Here is a 16,761-nt window from a genome sequence, read left to right as displayed (position 1 = left end):
AAAAAATATCTCCATGTTCGGAGCCTCAAATAAAGCCTACAGACTGGGTGAAATTTCTTAAAATTTTCACGTTCAGCTGCATGTACTGTGTTTTATTCTGGTGATTGTATGATTCTTTGTGCCCAGTTCTTTTATTCAAACGTATGGCGCATCTAACAAAATCGCGTCTTCTGGAAAGAATGGGAATAAAGTCTCAAGAGTGGAGACAAAGTGAAGAAAGTTATAAGAATTCTCTTTAAGGTTATGTGGAAATGAAGATGTGGGTCATATATGCATCACTTTGCTTTTTTTGCAACAAACTGGTATTGTCGGGGCTAATCCATTCAAGACAAATTGGGGGGGGGGGGCAATTCATTGATTGGTTTTTGAGGGGCACATTCAAATGAGCCATTCAGTTTTCCTGATGAATTTCAAGGTAAGGAATGAATAATTGTCAGCGAATGATGTTCACATTGTATCCCAAATCGGAAGAACGAATCGGTTCCTGGACATGCTGAAAAAGAAGTTCTTGCAAGGAAATTCAGTCTAGGCCAGGAGTTTTAAAACTGTGGGCTGTAACCCCCAGGGAATGAAAGCAGATTTGAGGTAGGGGTCTTACACAATATCACACTGCCTGAAAATGCTGTCTGAACTAGGGGTTGGCAACCTTAAACACTCAAAGTGCCACAAAGGTCCTAACCGAACGTCCCCCGTTTAATTCTGGAGCTGACCGGAAGTCTGGTTCCCCTACAATAGAGTCTCCTCCTAGGCTGGCGTCCTTTATCCTCTGCCAACCGGAAATCTGGTTCCCCCACCATAGAGCTTCCTCCTAGCACAATGTCCCTTTTCCTTGCCAACTGGAAGTCTGGTTCCTCTACAATAGAGTCTCCTCCTAGCCCGGTGTCCTTTTTCCTCTGCCAACCGGAAGTCTGGTTCCCCCACCATAGAGCTTCCTCCTAGCACAATGTCCTTTTTCCTTGCCAACTGGAAGTCTGGTTCTTCTACAATAGAGTCTCCTCCTAGCCCGGTGTCCTTTTTCCTCTGCCAACCGGAAGTCTGGTCCCCCCACCATAGAGTCTCCTTTGTAAAATGGCCGTGCATAGCCTTTAGGAGGCTTCCAGAGTGCTCCTGAGGGCTGGGGAGGGCAGAAATGAGCGAAAAACGGGTCATTTTTTGCTCATTCCCCCCCCAGCCCCCAGGAGCACTCTACCAGCCTCCTAAAGGCTATGCATGCCCTTTTTTGGACAAAAACGGGCCCTTTAAGGGAGGGCAGAGTGCAAAACCTTTTTTTCCCAATTTTCCTCTTCAAAATCTTGGTGCGTCTTATACTCTGAAAAATACGTTAACTTTTACTTTGAAAAAGTTGATGCTATATGTAGTATATAGTACAATATATATATAGTACTATATACTACACATATACAGTAAATGTAATAATATAATAGCCATTTCTGTAACAACAAAAGTAATCATCAAAACCCAAAATCAGAGTTTAATTTTTTTCGACCCCAAGCACGAAGTTCAGAAATGGTTTCCAAGCAGAAACAAAGTTAGATGTGTTTTTCCTTTGATTATGGCGGACACTTTATCCATCTCTGCTAATTCCATTAGTTTTTTTTCAGTCAGTCATCCATTTGAGACACCTCCCTCCTTTCTAACGCTAGTTTTACCTTTTCATCCTGCTTTGGGAGCACATCTAGAGATGGAAAATTCCTAACTCACCTCCCGTTCTTCTGTATTTGATATATATGGTACAGACACACAATCCCAAGGGAAGGAAAAACTTTCCATGAGATGGTTCCTGTGTACCGTTCCCTGCCTCCCACCCTCCCTCTCTTTCTCTCTCTCTCTCCCTGAAATTGATTTTGGATTTCTTCCAATTTAGGCTCATTCCACCTTTGAATCAGCTCGAGCTTCTGAGAAACCTGAAGAGCAAATCAGGATTAACTTTCAGGTTAGTAATGGCTGAGATTGAATTCTTGAAAAATTGACCTAGCATGTGAAATGGGATTTTTATGGTTCTGTAATGGAGTTGTTGAAAACAGAGTTAGAAATCCAGCGAAGGGGAATTATGGAGAACCATAGAGATGACCTTGGTGAGGAAAGGTAGAGAAATATGAAGTCTGGGATTGGAAGATGTTAGCAAGAAACCTGCCTTGATTCTCTTTGGTATAAGACAATATTTCCCAACCTTCTGCCATTATAAGATGTGTGGACATCAATAGCAATAGCAGTTAGACTTATATACCGCTTCATAGGGCTTTCAGCCCTCTCTAAGCGGTTTACAGAGTCAGCATATCGCCCCCACAGGCTGGGTCCTCATTTTACCCACCTCGGAAGGATGGAAGGCTGAGTCAACCCTGAGTCGGTGAGATTTGAACAGCTGAACTGCAGATAACAGTCAGCTGAAGTGGCTGCAGTACAGCACTCTAACCATTGCGCCCCCTCAACTCCCAGAAGTCCACATATCTTGAAGTCCACACTTCTTAAAACGTCTTAAGGTTGGGAAACACTGATATAAGAAGAAAGGAAACAGTGAGTCTTTTAAGAAGGAGGTAGGCTAAATTGGGAAGCAGACACCATTAGAAACACTGCAACCAGGGGTGAAATCCAGCAGATTCTGACAGGTCCCGGAGAACTGGTAGCGGAAATTTTGAGTAGTTCAGAGAACCGGCAAATGCCACCTCTGACTGGCCCCAGAGTGGGGTGGGAATTGAGATTTTGCAGTATCCTTCCCCTGCCACGTTCACCAAGTCACACCATGCTCACCAAGCCACGCCCACAGAACCGGTAGTAAAAAATTTGAATTTCCCACTCTGACAGCAACTCTACTTTATGAAATCTGATTTTTCCAGAATTAATTCATGTTTTGCTACCAGCTTCTACATTCCCATTCAAGGTCATCGCTGATTGTTTACAGGAATGCAGGTTTAGCCATTTCTCATTCTACTTCCCTTGTGTAAGCCTGTAAGTTTAAATAGCTACTGTGAATGTACATATTCTGCCTATGGGAATGTGGTTTAATTATTTAAACTCACTTTCTCTTTGCTTGTGCGCACAAGACAAAGCAAGTTTTGTCAGATGGCTGCAAATCTCCATGCCTGTGGGAATTTAGGCTTAGTCATCTGTCAAAACCTGCTATTCTTTGCTGTGTAAATGGGACATCCAAAATAGAAGGGAGAGTTTGGAAGGAATTATAAAGCCTATGTTCCCCAGCTTTGCTTGCACAAGTCCCCGGATCATCACCTTTGTCTCAGTTTTAATTGTTTGAAAATATGTGATGGCTATGAAAACAGCATATACTTGGCGCAGTATTGGAAGAAGGAAGAATTGCCTACTATTCAAGAATGGACGTTAAAAGTAGTAAACTTAGCAGAGATGGCCAAAATCTCAGCATATTTGAAGGACCATTCAGATCAGAAATACAAGTTGGAATGGAGAAGATGGATTGACTACATCCAAAATAAATATCGGACTAAGAAATTTCAACTAGCTTATAGCAATAGCAGTTAGACTTATATACCGCTTCATAGGGCTTTCAGCCCTCTCTAAGCGGTTTACAGAGTCAGCATATTGCCCCCAACAACAATCCGGGTCCTCATTTTACCCACCTCGGAAGGATGGAAGGCTGAGTCAACCCTGAGCCGGTGAGATTTGAACAGCCGAACTGCTGAACTGCAGTCAGCTGAAGTAGCCTGCAGTGCTGCATTTAACCACTGCGCCACCTCGCCTCTATGAATGAATGAATAAAGAATGTTACAATTTATCTAAATTAATAAAAGGGGAGTTAAAGTACAAGAGGAGGTAGGATGATGTAGTTAGTTAGCTTATCTTAGTGTATGATTGTTAAATGTTTATACCCTGTATTTTGCTCTGGGAGGTTGGGGGAGGGAGGGTTGGAGGGGGGGAAGGGTTGGGGTGGGGGAAGGGGAAACATTTGTAAAATCTATTAAAACTCTTTAATAAAAAAACAGCATATAATATAAAATCTGTAATGGCTATGAAAACAGCTGAGCTTGTTGATCAGAAAGTTCGGCAGTTTGGCAGTTCGAATCCCAAGTGCCACGTAATGGAGTGAGCTCCCGTGACTTGTCCCAGCTTCTGCCAACCTAGCAGTTCGAAAGCATGTAAAAATGTAAGTAGAAAAATAGGAACCACCTTTGGTGGGAAGGTAACATCATTCCGTGCGCCTTCGGCGTTTAGTCATGCCAGCCACATGACCACGGAGACATCTTTGGACAGCGCTGGCTCTTCGGCTTTGAAATGGAGATGAGCAGGGCCCCCTAGAGTCGGGAACGACTATCACGTATGTGTGAATGTTTACCTTTACCTTATAAAAACAGCAAATGAAGGTAAGAACCAAAACGAGGATTTATATTTTTGAAAAGAAACATTTTAAATTATATTTTGAAAATTTGCTTTATAAATGCGCAATTCATCAGGCAATCTTTAATCTGAAAGAAAATGAAATTCTTTAAAAAAAATATATGAGGCTAAGAACGAAAAAAAGAGAGAATAACCTGCCTTACATCTTTCCATTGTTAGGAATCTCTGGCTCACTTATGAACTCAGTACTATAATATGAATAATGCAAAATAGTATTCAAAGTTATCCCAACATTCCTGCAATAATAACACATATTGCTATGTCTTTTGACTGGTAGAAAATATTGCCTTTTCCAAAACCGACAAAATCACCCATACTTTGTCGTCTTGAAATGATATAATATGGCATTCAGAATAATCCCAAAGGTGCTTTTTTCAAGAGGCAACTGGACTTTCTGGTTTTTCTTCGAAGACGTTTTGCTTCTCATCCAAGAAGCTTCTTCAGCTCTAAACCAGAAAGTCCAGCTGCCTCTTGAAAAAGCAGCTTTGGGACAACCATGACCAGGATGACTGAGAATCTCCATAGACACTCAGCATACTATAACTTTTCAAATGCCTTAATATAATTCTTTTAGCCACTGCTCCATGCCCAATGCAGCCATTATTCTGACACAAGCAGTCAAATAATATTACTACTAATATTAAGAGAGCAATGGGTCTAGAGTACAGTTATCTCACGTTAAATTGCCCTGTGGTGTGTTGGCAGCAGTGAGTTGGCCATGGCAACTTTGCATAGATCCTCCTCTTTGTACAAGCTTACAAGTATTTCTTCTGTTTTGCTACTCAGTTTTTTCTCACTGCAAATAAAGCTTCATTGCTAACATTTCTGTTTAATTTTAATTGTCTTGTACTTTTTATCTTATGGTATGCTGCTCAGACTTGCTACATCAGTGAGACAGGTGGCATAAAATTTAACTAACTAACTAACTAACTAACTAACTAACTAACTAACTAACTAACTAACTAACTAACTAACATATTTCTGCTTCTCTTTAAGGAAAGAACAACAGCCAGAATCATCTCCAAGGTCTGTATATTTTACTGAAGTCCATCCTTTATGCCTTCCCACTTCACTCTCTCTTTATGTCTGTGTTCCCGTCCTCTTTACGTCACACGTGTGATGCATCCTAACAACAAGGACCTGAGAGCCATTCAAAGAAACGTTGTAAATGTTCAACCCGCTCACATCCCGTGCTATGAAACCATGTCCACAGGGGTGTAGTACAATTCGCCGTGGCCCTCTAACCACTGTCAACTCACGTCTGCCAACTCACAGCTGCCATGATCCTGCAGGACAACCCCACACGGGCAACTCATCACGCGGACCCCCGGGTGGCCAGAAGGGCAGAACCGGTGGGTGAACACGTGAGCAGAGTGCTGAGTACATTGGGGCAGGTGGTGGAGAGGTGGCAGTGGCTGGGGACCTCCCATTTTCTAACAATGCACCGTTGTTGCCACTGCTGTGCTGGGTGCAGAGCTGCCACCAATCAGCAGTGGGGTGCATGTGGAAATGGGAAGATCCCATACGATGCCATCCTGCCACTCGCTCCAATGCGCTCTGCTCACCCGCTCCCTTGCCTGCCCGCCTGGCTCTTCCTCCAGCCGCCTACAGCGAGTTGTCCCCACGGCAAGTTGGCTTTGTGGAGTTGTGTCCCGCCGTGACTTGGCGCTGATGAGTGGACAGAGGCGAGTTGGTGGTGGTGAGTTGGCCATGGCGAGTTGTCCCATTCTAGTGCCCGCATGCCTTGTAGGGACATTGATCCTCCTTTTCTGCCTTTCCCGTGACAATTTTAGCAGGTGGGAGTTGTAGAGCAGGCGCTGCAGCAGCCATCTAGATTTACCACTGAGATCTGGCACTGTCTTATCAAAAAATGGAAAAGAACATGGAGAATCCATGTCTTGCAAGAAAGCTGGGATAACGAGTCTCCATTCCCTAAGTTGAGAACTCAAAGCAGGCTTCCCCAGTTGTGGTATTCCAGATACAGTACGTTGGGCTGAGCCGTATCAGTCTTCAGCTCATCCTCATGGTGACTGAAGTGCAATGGGAGTTGTAGTCCTCTCCACTGGGAGAACACCAGGCTGGGAAAGGCGATTCCAAAACGACAACGAAGCGGTGATCATTTCCCATAATCCTCTCTTCCCTCACCTGTATCTCAGCCTTTCTTTTGGCCCCAACAGCAGTGAAAGAAAGGATGTTCATGTAAAACACCAACATTTGTCACACATCTGTCCTGCTTTTGAGCAAAACAACAACAACAACCCCAAAACCTTTCTTGAAAGCCAGAGGAGTTTATCTTGCTAACTTTGTTTATAGCTCCCCGTAGTTCCCCGGACTATCCGCCTTCCGTATTGGATGATGCTTTGTGGACTGCGGAAGATCAGGCTGCAGGTTTAGTTCAAACTAAAGCCTGAAATATCTGTGGGATGCAACTTTGCTGATGGAACTAATCCTAGTTCCAGCGGTGCTTTCGTTTGAACCCCATGGTAGCATGCGGCGGGGCCGCAGCTGTTCAACCATTTCAAATGTAGGCCGAACAAAATGGCGGACGTTAGGTCTCTAGCAAGGGGACTGCCTGGGCATTCACTAGGACAGTGAGTGGAATGAAGGGGTTCACCGAGAAAAGGGCGAACGACAAAACCGCGCCTGACTAAACCGCAGTGACAAAACCGCAAGTTCTAAAGCGCTCCGACGAATGAGCGCTGAATCGCGCCGACAACAGTGCGGTGACAGAAGCGTGCTCTAAAACTAACCCTAACCCTAACCCTAACCCTAACCCTAACCCTAACCCTAACCCTAACCCTAACCCTAACCCTAGACCTAGACCTAACCCTAAACGTAATGCTAACCCTAACCCTAAACGTAACGCTAACCCTAACCCTAAACCCAACCCTAACCCTAACCCTAACCCTAACCCTAACCCTAACCCTAACCCTAACCCTAAACCTAACCCTAAACCTAAACCTAAACCTAAACCTAAACCTAAACCTAAACCTAAACCTAAACCTAAACCTAAACCTAAACCTAAACCTAATCCTTACTTTAACTAAAATCGGCTTTCTGTCGACGCGCTGTTGTAAAGCGCCCTTCTGTTGCCGCGCTGTTGTCGCCGCGCTGTTGTCGGCGTGATGATGACATCGCGGTTTTAGCGACGTGGTTTTGTCGGCGCGCTTTTGTCGGGTCACGGAAGGAAGGATCAGTGGGTATAGATCAATGTTTACCAACCTTGGCAACTTTAAGAGGTGCGGACTTCAACTCCCAGCATTCCCCAGCCAGCCGGCTGGCTGGGGAATGCTGGGAGTTGAAGTCCGCACCTCTTAAAGTTGCTAAGGTTGAGAATCATTGGATCTATCCATACTGTAGATGGATCGATCCATACTGTAGTTTCTCTTTGTTTCTCCCTTTCTCTTCTCTGTCTCTCTACTTATCCGAGAGACAGAGAAAAGAAAGAGAAACAAAGAGAAAAATCCAGCTGATTTCACTCAACGTTCTTAGGATATGATCACTTTTACACAATATTTTTCACCAAGGTTATCCTTGATTTAAAAAAAAAACAGTTTCGTATCATGTTGTAAAGCTTACCAGTTTGTCTGTAATTCTTATCTCACCATTTTTTTTTTTAATTTATTGATGAGGCCGAAGAAGAAGATATCTTAAAAAACTCCATGATAGAGTGAGGATGTGAAACTCGGATGCCCCCAACTTTAGCCACTATATCTTGCTGCCTTTCTTGAAAAATACACCTGTTTGTAATACAGATAGCCCTTCACTTACAACAGTTTGTTCAGTGACAGTCCGAAGTTACAACGGCACTGAAAAAAAGTGATCAATGACCAATTTTCACACTTAACGACCGTTGCAGCATCCCCATGGTCCTGTGATTAAAATTCAGAGGCTTGGCAACTGATTTATGACGGTTGCAATGATCCGCTTTTGCGACCTTCTGACAAGCAAGAGTCAATGGGGAAACCAGATTCGCTTAACAACCGTGCTTCTAATTTAACAATTGCAGTGATTCCCTTAACAACTGTGGCGAGAAACGTCATAAAACGGGGCAAAACTCATTTAACAAATGTTGCTTAGGAACAGAAATTTTGGGCCCAGTTTTGATTGTAGGTCAAATATTACCTATAGTCTTCTCCTTCTATACAGATAAACCTCTATGTAATGTATGTCCATAACTGAGCCCCAAATTTCTATTGCTCAGTTGTTAAGTGAGTTTTGCGACCTTTCTTGCCACCGTTGTTAAGTAAATCACTGCTGTTAGTAACACGGTTGTTAAGTTCCTTGTATGAAGGTCACAAAAGGTGATCATAGAGCCAAGGTGGAGCAGTGGGTAGAGTGCAGCACTGCAGGCCACTTCAGCTGACTGCTATCTGCAGCTCAGCGGTTCAAATCTCACCGGCTCAGGGTTGACTCAGCCTTCCATCCTTCCGAGGTGGGTAAAATGAGGACCCGGATTGTTGTTGGGGGCAATATGCTGACTCTGTAAACCGCATAGAGAGGGCTGAAAGCCCTATGAAGTGGTATATAAGTCTAACTGCTATTGCTATGACCCCAGGACACTACAATCGTCATAACTATGAGTCCATTGCCAAGTGCCTGAATTTTGATCATGTGACCATGGGGATGCTGCATTGATTGTAAGTGTGGAAAACAGTCACAAGTCACTTTTTTCAATGCCTTATCACTTTGAATGGTTGCTAAATGAATTGTTGTAAGTCAAGGACTTGCCTGTATTTGCAACTATTGTTCTGCTCACGAGAAGTGGTATGAACGTGGACTTTCTTAACCCTATTTTGCAACCGGTCAGAGGATCTTTTTTGTTTTTTTTTCCTGTTGTCTACTATCAGTTGTTGTTGTTTTAGAATCCTAGGTGGCATATTTTCTTGTTTCCTACAAGAAATCCATAGATAGGGTCTCCTCCTGCCAGAACAGGAGGTTGGACTAGAAGATCTCCAAGGTCCCTTTCCTCACTCGGTCATTCTGTTGTCATTCTACATATAGGATTCCACTGAACTACAGTGACAGATCAGGACTTCCCAGATACAGGGCAGTCCTTGACTTACAACCATTTGTTTAGTGACCGTTCGAAGTAATAATGGCACTGAAAAAAGTGACTTATCACTGTTTCTCACACTTAGGACCGTTGTAGCATCCCCATGCTTTCTGGAATTTCAATTCAGCTCCAGTGCACAAAATACACCTTGGATAAAATTGATTTTATTTTGGTTTATTGTATTTGGTAGTTGAGCATTTTAATTAGGAGGTCTGGCCAAATTAGATAGCCTGACTCATTGGTCTGATGTGCTATGAGATAAACTGATGTCATGCATTCTTTGATGTTGAACTCTAGATTGATGCCTTCTAGAATCTATTAGGACAGGACACCTGAAGTAACATGATGGTCTTTGGGCCAAGCCAGATGCTATGTTAGAGATATGAAAGTCTCTTTTTATCCTTTGGAGCAGAGATGTCCAACTTCGGCAATTTTAAGACCTGTGGACTTCAACTCCCAGAATTCCCCATGTACCATTGGTGGCTGGGGTATTGTGGGAGTTGAAGTCCACAGGACTTAAAATTATCAAGGTTGGACACCCCTGCAATAGATTACGCCATGCAGGCTAAGAATATTTGGAGTGAAATCCAATTTATCCAGAAGTATCGGGTCGGGAAACGGTAATTTAATAGAAAATTAAATTAGTGCTTGTCTGACTCCCTCTATATTAAAAACAATCCCTAATGTGAATGTATTTTAGCTAAGCTATTAATTTGATTACCAGTTTTGGGGGGCATATATCATCCAACGTCCCTGAGATATTTATTTCCAAGGTCCTGGGAATGCCTTAATCTAAATAATCTTAAGAGGCAAATAATTACCTAAAGCATAGATCAGTTAATGGAGAATTGCAAACTAGGTTATTGCTAACACTGCTAATACATTTCCATATTATGACATCAAATAACAAGCACTTAAAGGTCTCTCGAAATTAATTGTTAAGACATACGGGCTTTCCTTTGGAAAAACTGCTTCTGCATATAAAATTTTATTTTATTTTATTTTATTTTATTATTTATTTTATTATTTATTTTATTTATTTTATTTATTTTATTTATTTTATTTATTTTATTTATTTTATTTATTTTATTTATTTTATTTATTTTATTTATTTTATTTATTTTATTTATTTTATTTATTATTTTATTTATTTATTTATTTATTTTATTATTTTATTATTTTATTTTATTTTATTTTATTATTTTATTATTTTATTATTTTATTATTTTATTATTTTATTATTTTATTATTTTATTATTTTATTATTTTATTATTTATTTTATTATTTTACTATTTTACTATTTTACTATTTTACTATTTTACTATTTTATTATTTATTATTTATCATCTATCATCTATCATCTATCATCTATCATCCATCATCCATCATTCATCATTCATCATTCATCATCCATCATCCATCATCCATCATCCATCATCCATCATCCATCATCCATCATCCATCATCCATCATCCATCATCCATCATCCATCATCCATCATTCATCATTTATCATTTATCATTTATCATTTATTATTTATTATTTATTATTTATTTTATTTTATTATTTTATTTTACTTTTTCATTTTATCATTTTATCATTTTATCATTTTATCATTTTATCATTTTATCATTTTATCATTTTATCATTTTGCAATTTTACCATTTTACCATTTTACCATTTTATCATTTTATCATTTTATCATTTTATCATTTTATCATTTTATCATTTTATCATTTTATCATTTTATCATTTTATCATTTTATCATTTTATCATTTTATCATTTTATCATTTTATCATTTTATCATTTTATCATTTTATCATTTTATCATTTTATCATTTTATCATTTTATCATTTTATCATTTTATCATTTTATCATTTTATCATTTTATCATTTTATCATTTTATCATTATCATTTTATATCATTTTATATTATTTTATTTTATTATTTTATTAATTTAATTTAAATTAATTTAACTTAATGTAGGATTGAAGTAATGAATGGAAGTTAAGATCAAGATTAGCTTTACTTGGGGTTTTGTGGGTTGGGTTGACTAAGGGGCTGTCGAACAGAAGAAGGGGTCATCCTATTCTCCAAGGCATCTGAGGGCAGGACAAGAAGCCACGGATGGAAACTAATCAAGGAGAGAAGCAACCTGGAATTAAGGAGAAATTTCCTTGACAGTGGAGTAACTTGCCAACTCCCAAATTTGAGAATGCTCCATCACTGGAGGCTTTTAAGAAGAGTTTGGACAACCACTTGTCTGAAGTGAAATAGGGGTCTCCTGCTTGAGCAGGGGGTTGGAGTAGAAGACCTCCAAGGTCCCTTCCAACTCTGTCCTTTTGCTATTCAGTGAAACGTGACCCTCCCTCCTTGCTTTCTACAACGTGCCTGGCTGGGTAGGAGCCCTCTGGTCTAACTTTTCTACTCTCCCCTCATTTCCAGTCAAGCCACTCGATGCAGGAAATCTTTTTGTGGATGCTGTTCAGGAACCTCTAGGTACCACAGCAATTGCTTTGCACCGAACCGATCCAAAGCTGCACGCTCATTCTCTCTCTCTCTCTCTCTCTCTGTCTTTTTCTTTTCCTGCTACCTTCTGTTCTGCCCATTCATCTGCTTCATAGAGGTGAGCTGTGCTGAGCCAAGGACGTTTGGCAGCATCTTTCTCTTCCTGGCAGGCCGATAAAATGCAGGGTCTGTGAAGGAGGGCCATTGGCTTCGGGGAAGGTGGCTTAGCAAAAGGTTTTTCCAGGGCATTTGAGAAGAGGGGAATAAAAGGTTTACCGTATTTTTTGGAGTATAAGACACACCGGAGTATAAGATGCACCAAGATTTTGAAGAGGCAAATTGTTGTTTGTTTGTTTATTGGATTTATATGCCGCCCTTCTCCCAAGGACTCAGGACGGCGTAAAACATTTAAAAAGACACATATTACAAAACTAAAAAAAAAATAGAGTATCCAAAAAAACCAACAACCCCCAATTAAGATTAACAATAACATTTAAAATTAACACTAATCAATCAATTATTTTGTTCAGGCCAGGCTGGCTTGCTGGAAAAGCCAATTTTTTAGGGCGCGTCGGAAGGACCGGAGGTCAGGGATTATATGAAGCTCTGGGGGCAGCTCATTCCAGAGGGAAATTTTAAAAAAAAGTTTTTGTGCACTGCAGACCTCCCAAAAACAGGCCCATTTTTTGTCCCCCCCCCAAAAGGCATGCATAGCCTTTAGGAGGCTTATAGAGTGCTCCTGGGCCTGTTTTTCACTCATTTTGCCCTCCCCAGCCCCCAGGAGCACTCTGGAAGCCTCCTAAAGGCTATGTACATCCATTTTTGTGAATGCTGCATTCAGTATATAAGATGCACCCAGATTTCCCCCCTGTTTTTTGCGGGGGAAAAAAAAGGTGCCTCTTATACTCTGAAAAATATGGTAAATGTGTCAGGACCACAGGTATTAATTAGTCTGCAAAGCCAAGCAAAAATACCTCACTCTAATCTCCCGCACTATACAGGTAGTCCTCGAGTTACGACCGACATTGAACCCCCAAATTTCTGTGGTTAAGTGAGGTATTCGTTAAGTAAGTCCCCCCCATTTTACGACCTGTCTTGCCCTGGTTGTTAAGTGAATCACTGCAGTTGTTAAGTTAGTAACACGGTCAATAAGTGAATCTGGCCCTTGTCAGAGGGTCGCAAAAGGGGATCACATGACTTCCAGACACTGCAATCATCATAAATATGAGTCAGAATTTGGATCATGTGACCATGGGAATGCTTCTGCAACGGTTGTAAGTGTGAAAACTGGTCATTGGTCACTTTTTTGGGGGAAAGGAACTGTTACAACTCGAGGACTACCAGTAACAAAGGGAAATATTGTTCTTTAAAGCCTTTGTAGTTCCTCGATTTATAACCGTTGGTTTAGTGACCACTCAGAGTTACAACAGCGCTGGAAAAAAAGTGAGTTATGTTCAATTCTCGCGCTTAGAACTGTAGCAGAACCCTGAGGTCACATGACCAAAACTTGGACACTTGGCAATGATGCTTATGACAATTGCAGCCTCCATGGGTCATGTGATCATCATTTGAGAACCTCCCAACCAGCTTCCCGCAAGGAAAATCCACGGGGGGAGCAGGATTTGCTTAACAGCCCCGTGATTCACTTAACAACTGCAGTGATTCTCGTAAGAAGCACGACAAAAGGATCATGAACTCAGACGCAGCTCTCTTAGCCTCTGCCCTGCTTAGCAACCAAAATTGTGATCCCAATTGTAGGGGTAAATCGAGGACTACCTGTAGATAATTCCTGTTTTAGGAGCTAATAAATGGTTTTCCCCCCCCACTATGGATCTTCTAACACACAGCGGTCCCCTTTATATATGTGTGTGTGTGTGTGTGTATGTGGGTGAACCAGGGCCATGTGAGTGGCGGGCTGATGTGGGCGTGTACGTACTTAGCTTCACTCCTGCTTTTCTGCGCCAAAAGCTTTTGCAAAGAGACTGAAGGCCTGAAGCAGCATGAAATCTCTCCCCCGAAGCCTTTCATCCATTTTTGGCTCAGAGAAGAGAAGCTTTGCAGGGAGCGATCTCGTGCTGCTTCAGACTCACTGAGGCTGCCGTGTTGTGGCCTGTCAGCCGAATCAGATAAGGAGGAGGTGTGGGAGTCAGGATTAGCATCAAAGCAACCTGAGAGCTCTGAGGGGGGAATCAAGGTGTGTGTGTGTGAGAGAGAGAAAGAGGGAGAGAAAGAAGGAGCGGGGGAGAGAGAGAAGGAGAGAAAAAGAAGGAGAGAGAGAGAGAGAGAGAAGGAGCCTTCCGTCAGCCCTCAGATGAAGAATCAACAACCCCCAGGTCTAGAGGTGACTGATGAGGAAGAGGAGGAACAGCTGGGCCCAGTGCCTGACGTGTGGATGCGCAGAAGGCAGAGGAGAGGAGAGCAGTGGAAATCCATGGGCTGGTCCTTGGGACGGAAAAGCCATTGCTGCTAGCGAAGCCCCACCCTAGCTCTGGGGATAAAAGGCAGGGGGCGGAGATGAATAGATGTGGCAGACAACTATTCCTCTCCGTGCCAGACAGAGTTGTGAGCCTGCGGTGAGAGCAACTTTTTGCCAGGGCTGCTGGCGCTCTTAATAAAGGAATCAGTGATTTAAGTACAAGAGGGTTTGTTGTGTTTGTGGAGCTGGGTCAGAACATGCTCGACTCTCCAAAAGCAGGTGCGGTGTCCTGCTCACGCAGCCTTGGTGGTCAGTGAACAGGATATTGTTGTGGCCCGCCAGTGGCCAGTGGAGCTGGCGGCAGACTCGGACAGTGAGAAGATTGGGGAGGAACCTGGGCCAGTCCTGGAGTCTTGGGAAGTCTCTGATGAGGGCGCTGCGTCGGAGGCAGAGATGGGGCCAGGGCTGTCTCGACAGTTATCAGCTACTTTCAGAGTTGGAGATCAGTGGGGCAGAAGAACAGCTGGAGCCCGTTCCCGATGTGCGCATGCACAGCGCTGTCAGGAGAAGGGAACAATTAAGGAACAGAGGTCGACTCGGGAGTAAAGGCACAAGGGGATGCTGAATGGCCCCTCCCATAGGAAATAAATAGGAGGAGGAGGGGAGGGGAGTTTGTAGGAGACAATTAGTTCGTTAGTGTGAAGATTTGCCTACCTGACAGACTCCTTGCCAGGTATTCCATTTTACAGCGTTGCTGTAAACATCGGCCTGGCAACCATCCAAGGACTGATAAGGTCTGTGGTTGTAAATTCACCCTTGAAAGACTGTTTGTTGGGACTTGAATGCTAGGAATTCACATTAGCCAAATTAGCTGGATATGAATGCTAGGAATTCACATTAGCCAAATAAAAAGGGCTGGTTGTTTTTTTCCAGGAACCGGGAGTCTGTTTCGTGATTTGGTGAAGCCAAGGTCAGAACAGATATGTTTGTCCCACTTAATGCTCTCCCAACGCTCCTCTTTTGGAGCATTGGGAGTAGGCAACTTGTGGCCTGGCTGAGGGAGTGGGACAGAGGAACGGGGCAAAGCAAGCGATAAACCAGCTCGCACACGTGTGCACACAACTCCACGCACACAAGAGAGACGAAACGCCTTTGGGCTGCCACTCCTGCTAGTGTAGCTGTGTGTAAGTCAGTGGTGGGATTCAAATAATTTAACAACCGGTTCTCTGCCCTAATGATCAGCTGGGTGGGCGTGGCTCAGTGATCATGTGACTGTGTGGGCATGGCCAATTCAATGTCACTCATGCCGATGGGCGCTTCGTCTTAGCTGTTACAATATAATAAGGGTTAACCGGAGAGGCAGTTTCTGTAAGCAGAGCAATAAAGATAAGGCTAGAAACAACACCAGAATGTTTCCTTCTTGCCTTCCTTACAGCATTAGCCCTGTAAAGTGGAAAAAAACAAAAGGAGATTTCTTCCAACAACCGGTTCTCCCAAATGCTTAGAAAGTTAACAACTGGTTCTCCCGAATAGGTGCGAACTGGCTGAATCCCACCATTGGTGTAAGTGTGTGTGTGCCGGCTGTCACTTGCGTGGCCTGGTTCCAAATAGGCCATGGATCTGTGGTGGGCAGTAGCCCAGGAGTTGGGGACCCCTGTTCTAGCACCTCTACTAAGCAGAAAGAGGCCCATTAGCCTGAATTTACTTTAACCGCAGGTGTGTTAACTGGGACTTCAGCACGACTTCAGCTATGGCAAATTAGGGTTTGGATATTGTTGTCCCATCATGCAGTGTTTGGTTATCCGGCTGACTCTGAGAGGGTTAAATTAGCTTGCTTCACCTGACAGGATTGCTAAGGAAAAGGTGAGCTCCATCATTTTAATGAGATATCACCCAAAGGTGCTTTTTCAAGAGGCAACTGGGCTTTCTGGTTTAGAGTTGAATAAGCTTCTTGGATGAGAAGCAAAACAACTTCAAAAGAAAAAAAAAACCAGTCAGTCCAGTTGCCTCATGAAAAAGCATCTTTGGGACCACCATAACCTGGAGGACTGAGAATCTCCATAGACGTTTAATCTATAAATATAAAAATGGCAGTGTGTGTATGTGTGTTCCAGCATAACTCTGGAATGCCTCGAGCAATTTCAACCAAACCTGGTACACAGATGACTTACTCTCTGGAGAAAAATACTGTGGGGTGTGTGTGTGTGTAAGACACCCCTAACACCCCTCTCTGAGTGTGTGTTCTGTTAAGGTACAGCCTGTTGTGCCTTAAAATGGCTTCTACTGTACTGCCGTAAAATGGTTTCTACTGTACAGTGCAGTGGTCTCGCCATGGTAACGGCTTCACAGTACTCCACAAGGGGACTCCCTCTGATAAGGGGGGGAAATCCAACATTAGAAATTATGTTTGG

General features: G+C 42.6%; 1 protein-coding gene across 1 annotated transcript in view; it reads left to right on the top strand.

The window, feature by feature from the left end:
* The window catches only part of KCNQ2 (potassium voltage-gated channel subfamily Q member 2), a 97,583-nt gene that overhangs the window by 45,833 nt on the left and 34,989 nt on the right, over positions 1-16,761 (top strand). Inside the window, exons 10-12 of the mRNA XM_087720871.1 lie at positions 1,865-1,933; positions 5,362-5,391; positions 11,872-11,925. Of these exons, the coding sequence (XP_087576997.1) occupies positions 1,865-1,933; positions 5,362-5,391; positions 11,872-11,925 (153 nt within the window). The remainder of the gene's footprint in view (positions 1-1,864; positions 1,934-5,361; positions 5,392-11,871; positions 11,926-16,761) is intronic.

Source organism: Thamnophis sirtalis, unplaced genomic scaffold (genome assembly GCF_051295495.1).
Source record: "Thamnophis sirtalis isolate CommonGarterSnake01/CBP01778 unplaced genomic scaffold, rThaSir2_p1.2 scaffold_7, whole genome shotgun sequence".
Lineage (NCBI taxonomy): Eukaryota > Metazoa > Chordata > Lepidosauria > Squamata > Natricidae > Thamnophis > Thamnophis sirtalis.
Note: the sequence above shows the minus strand (reverse complement) of the source record. Positions and strands in the feature narration are given on the sequence as shown.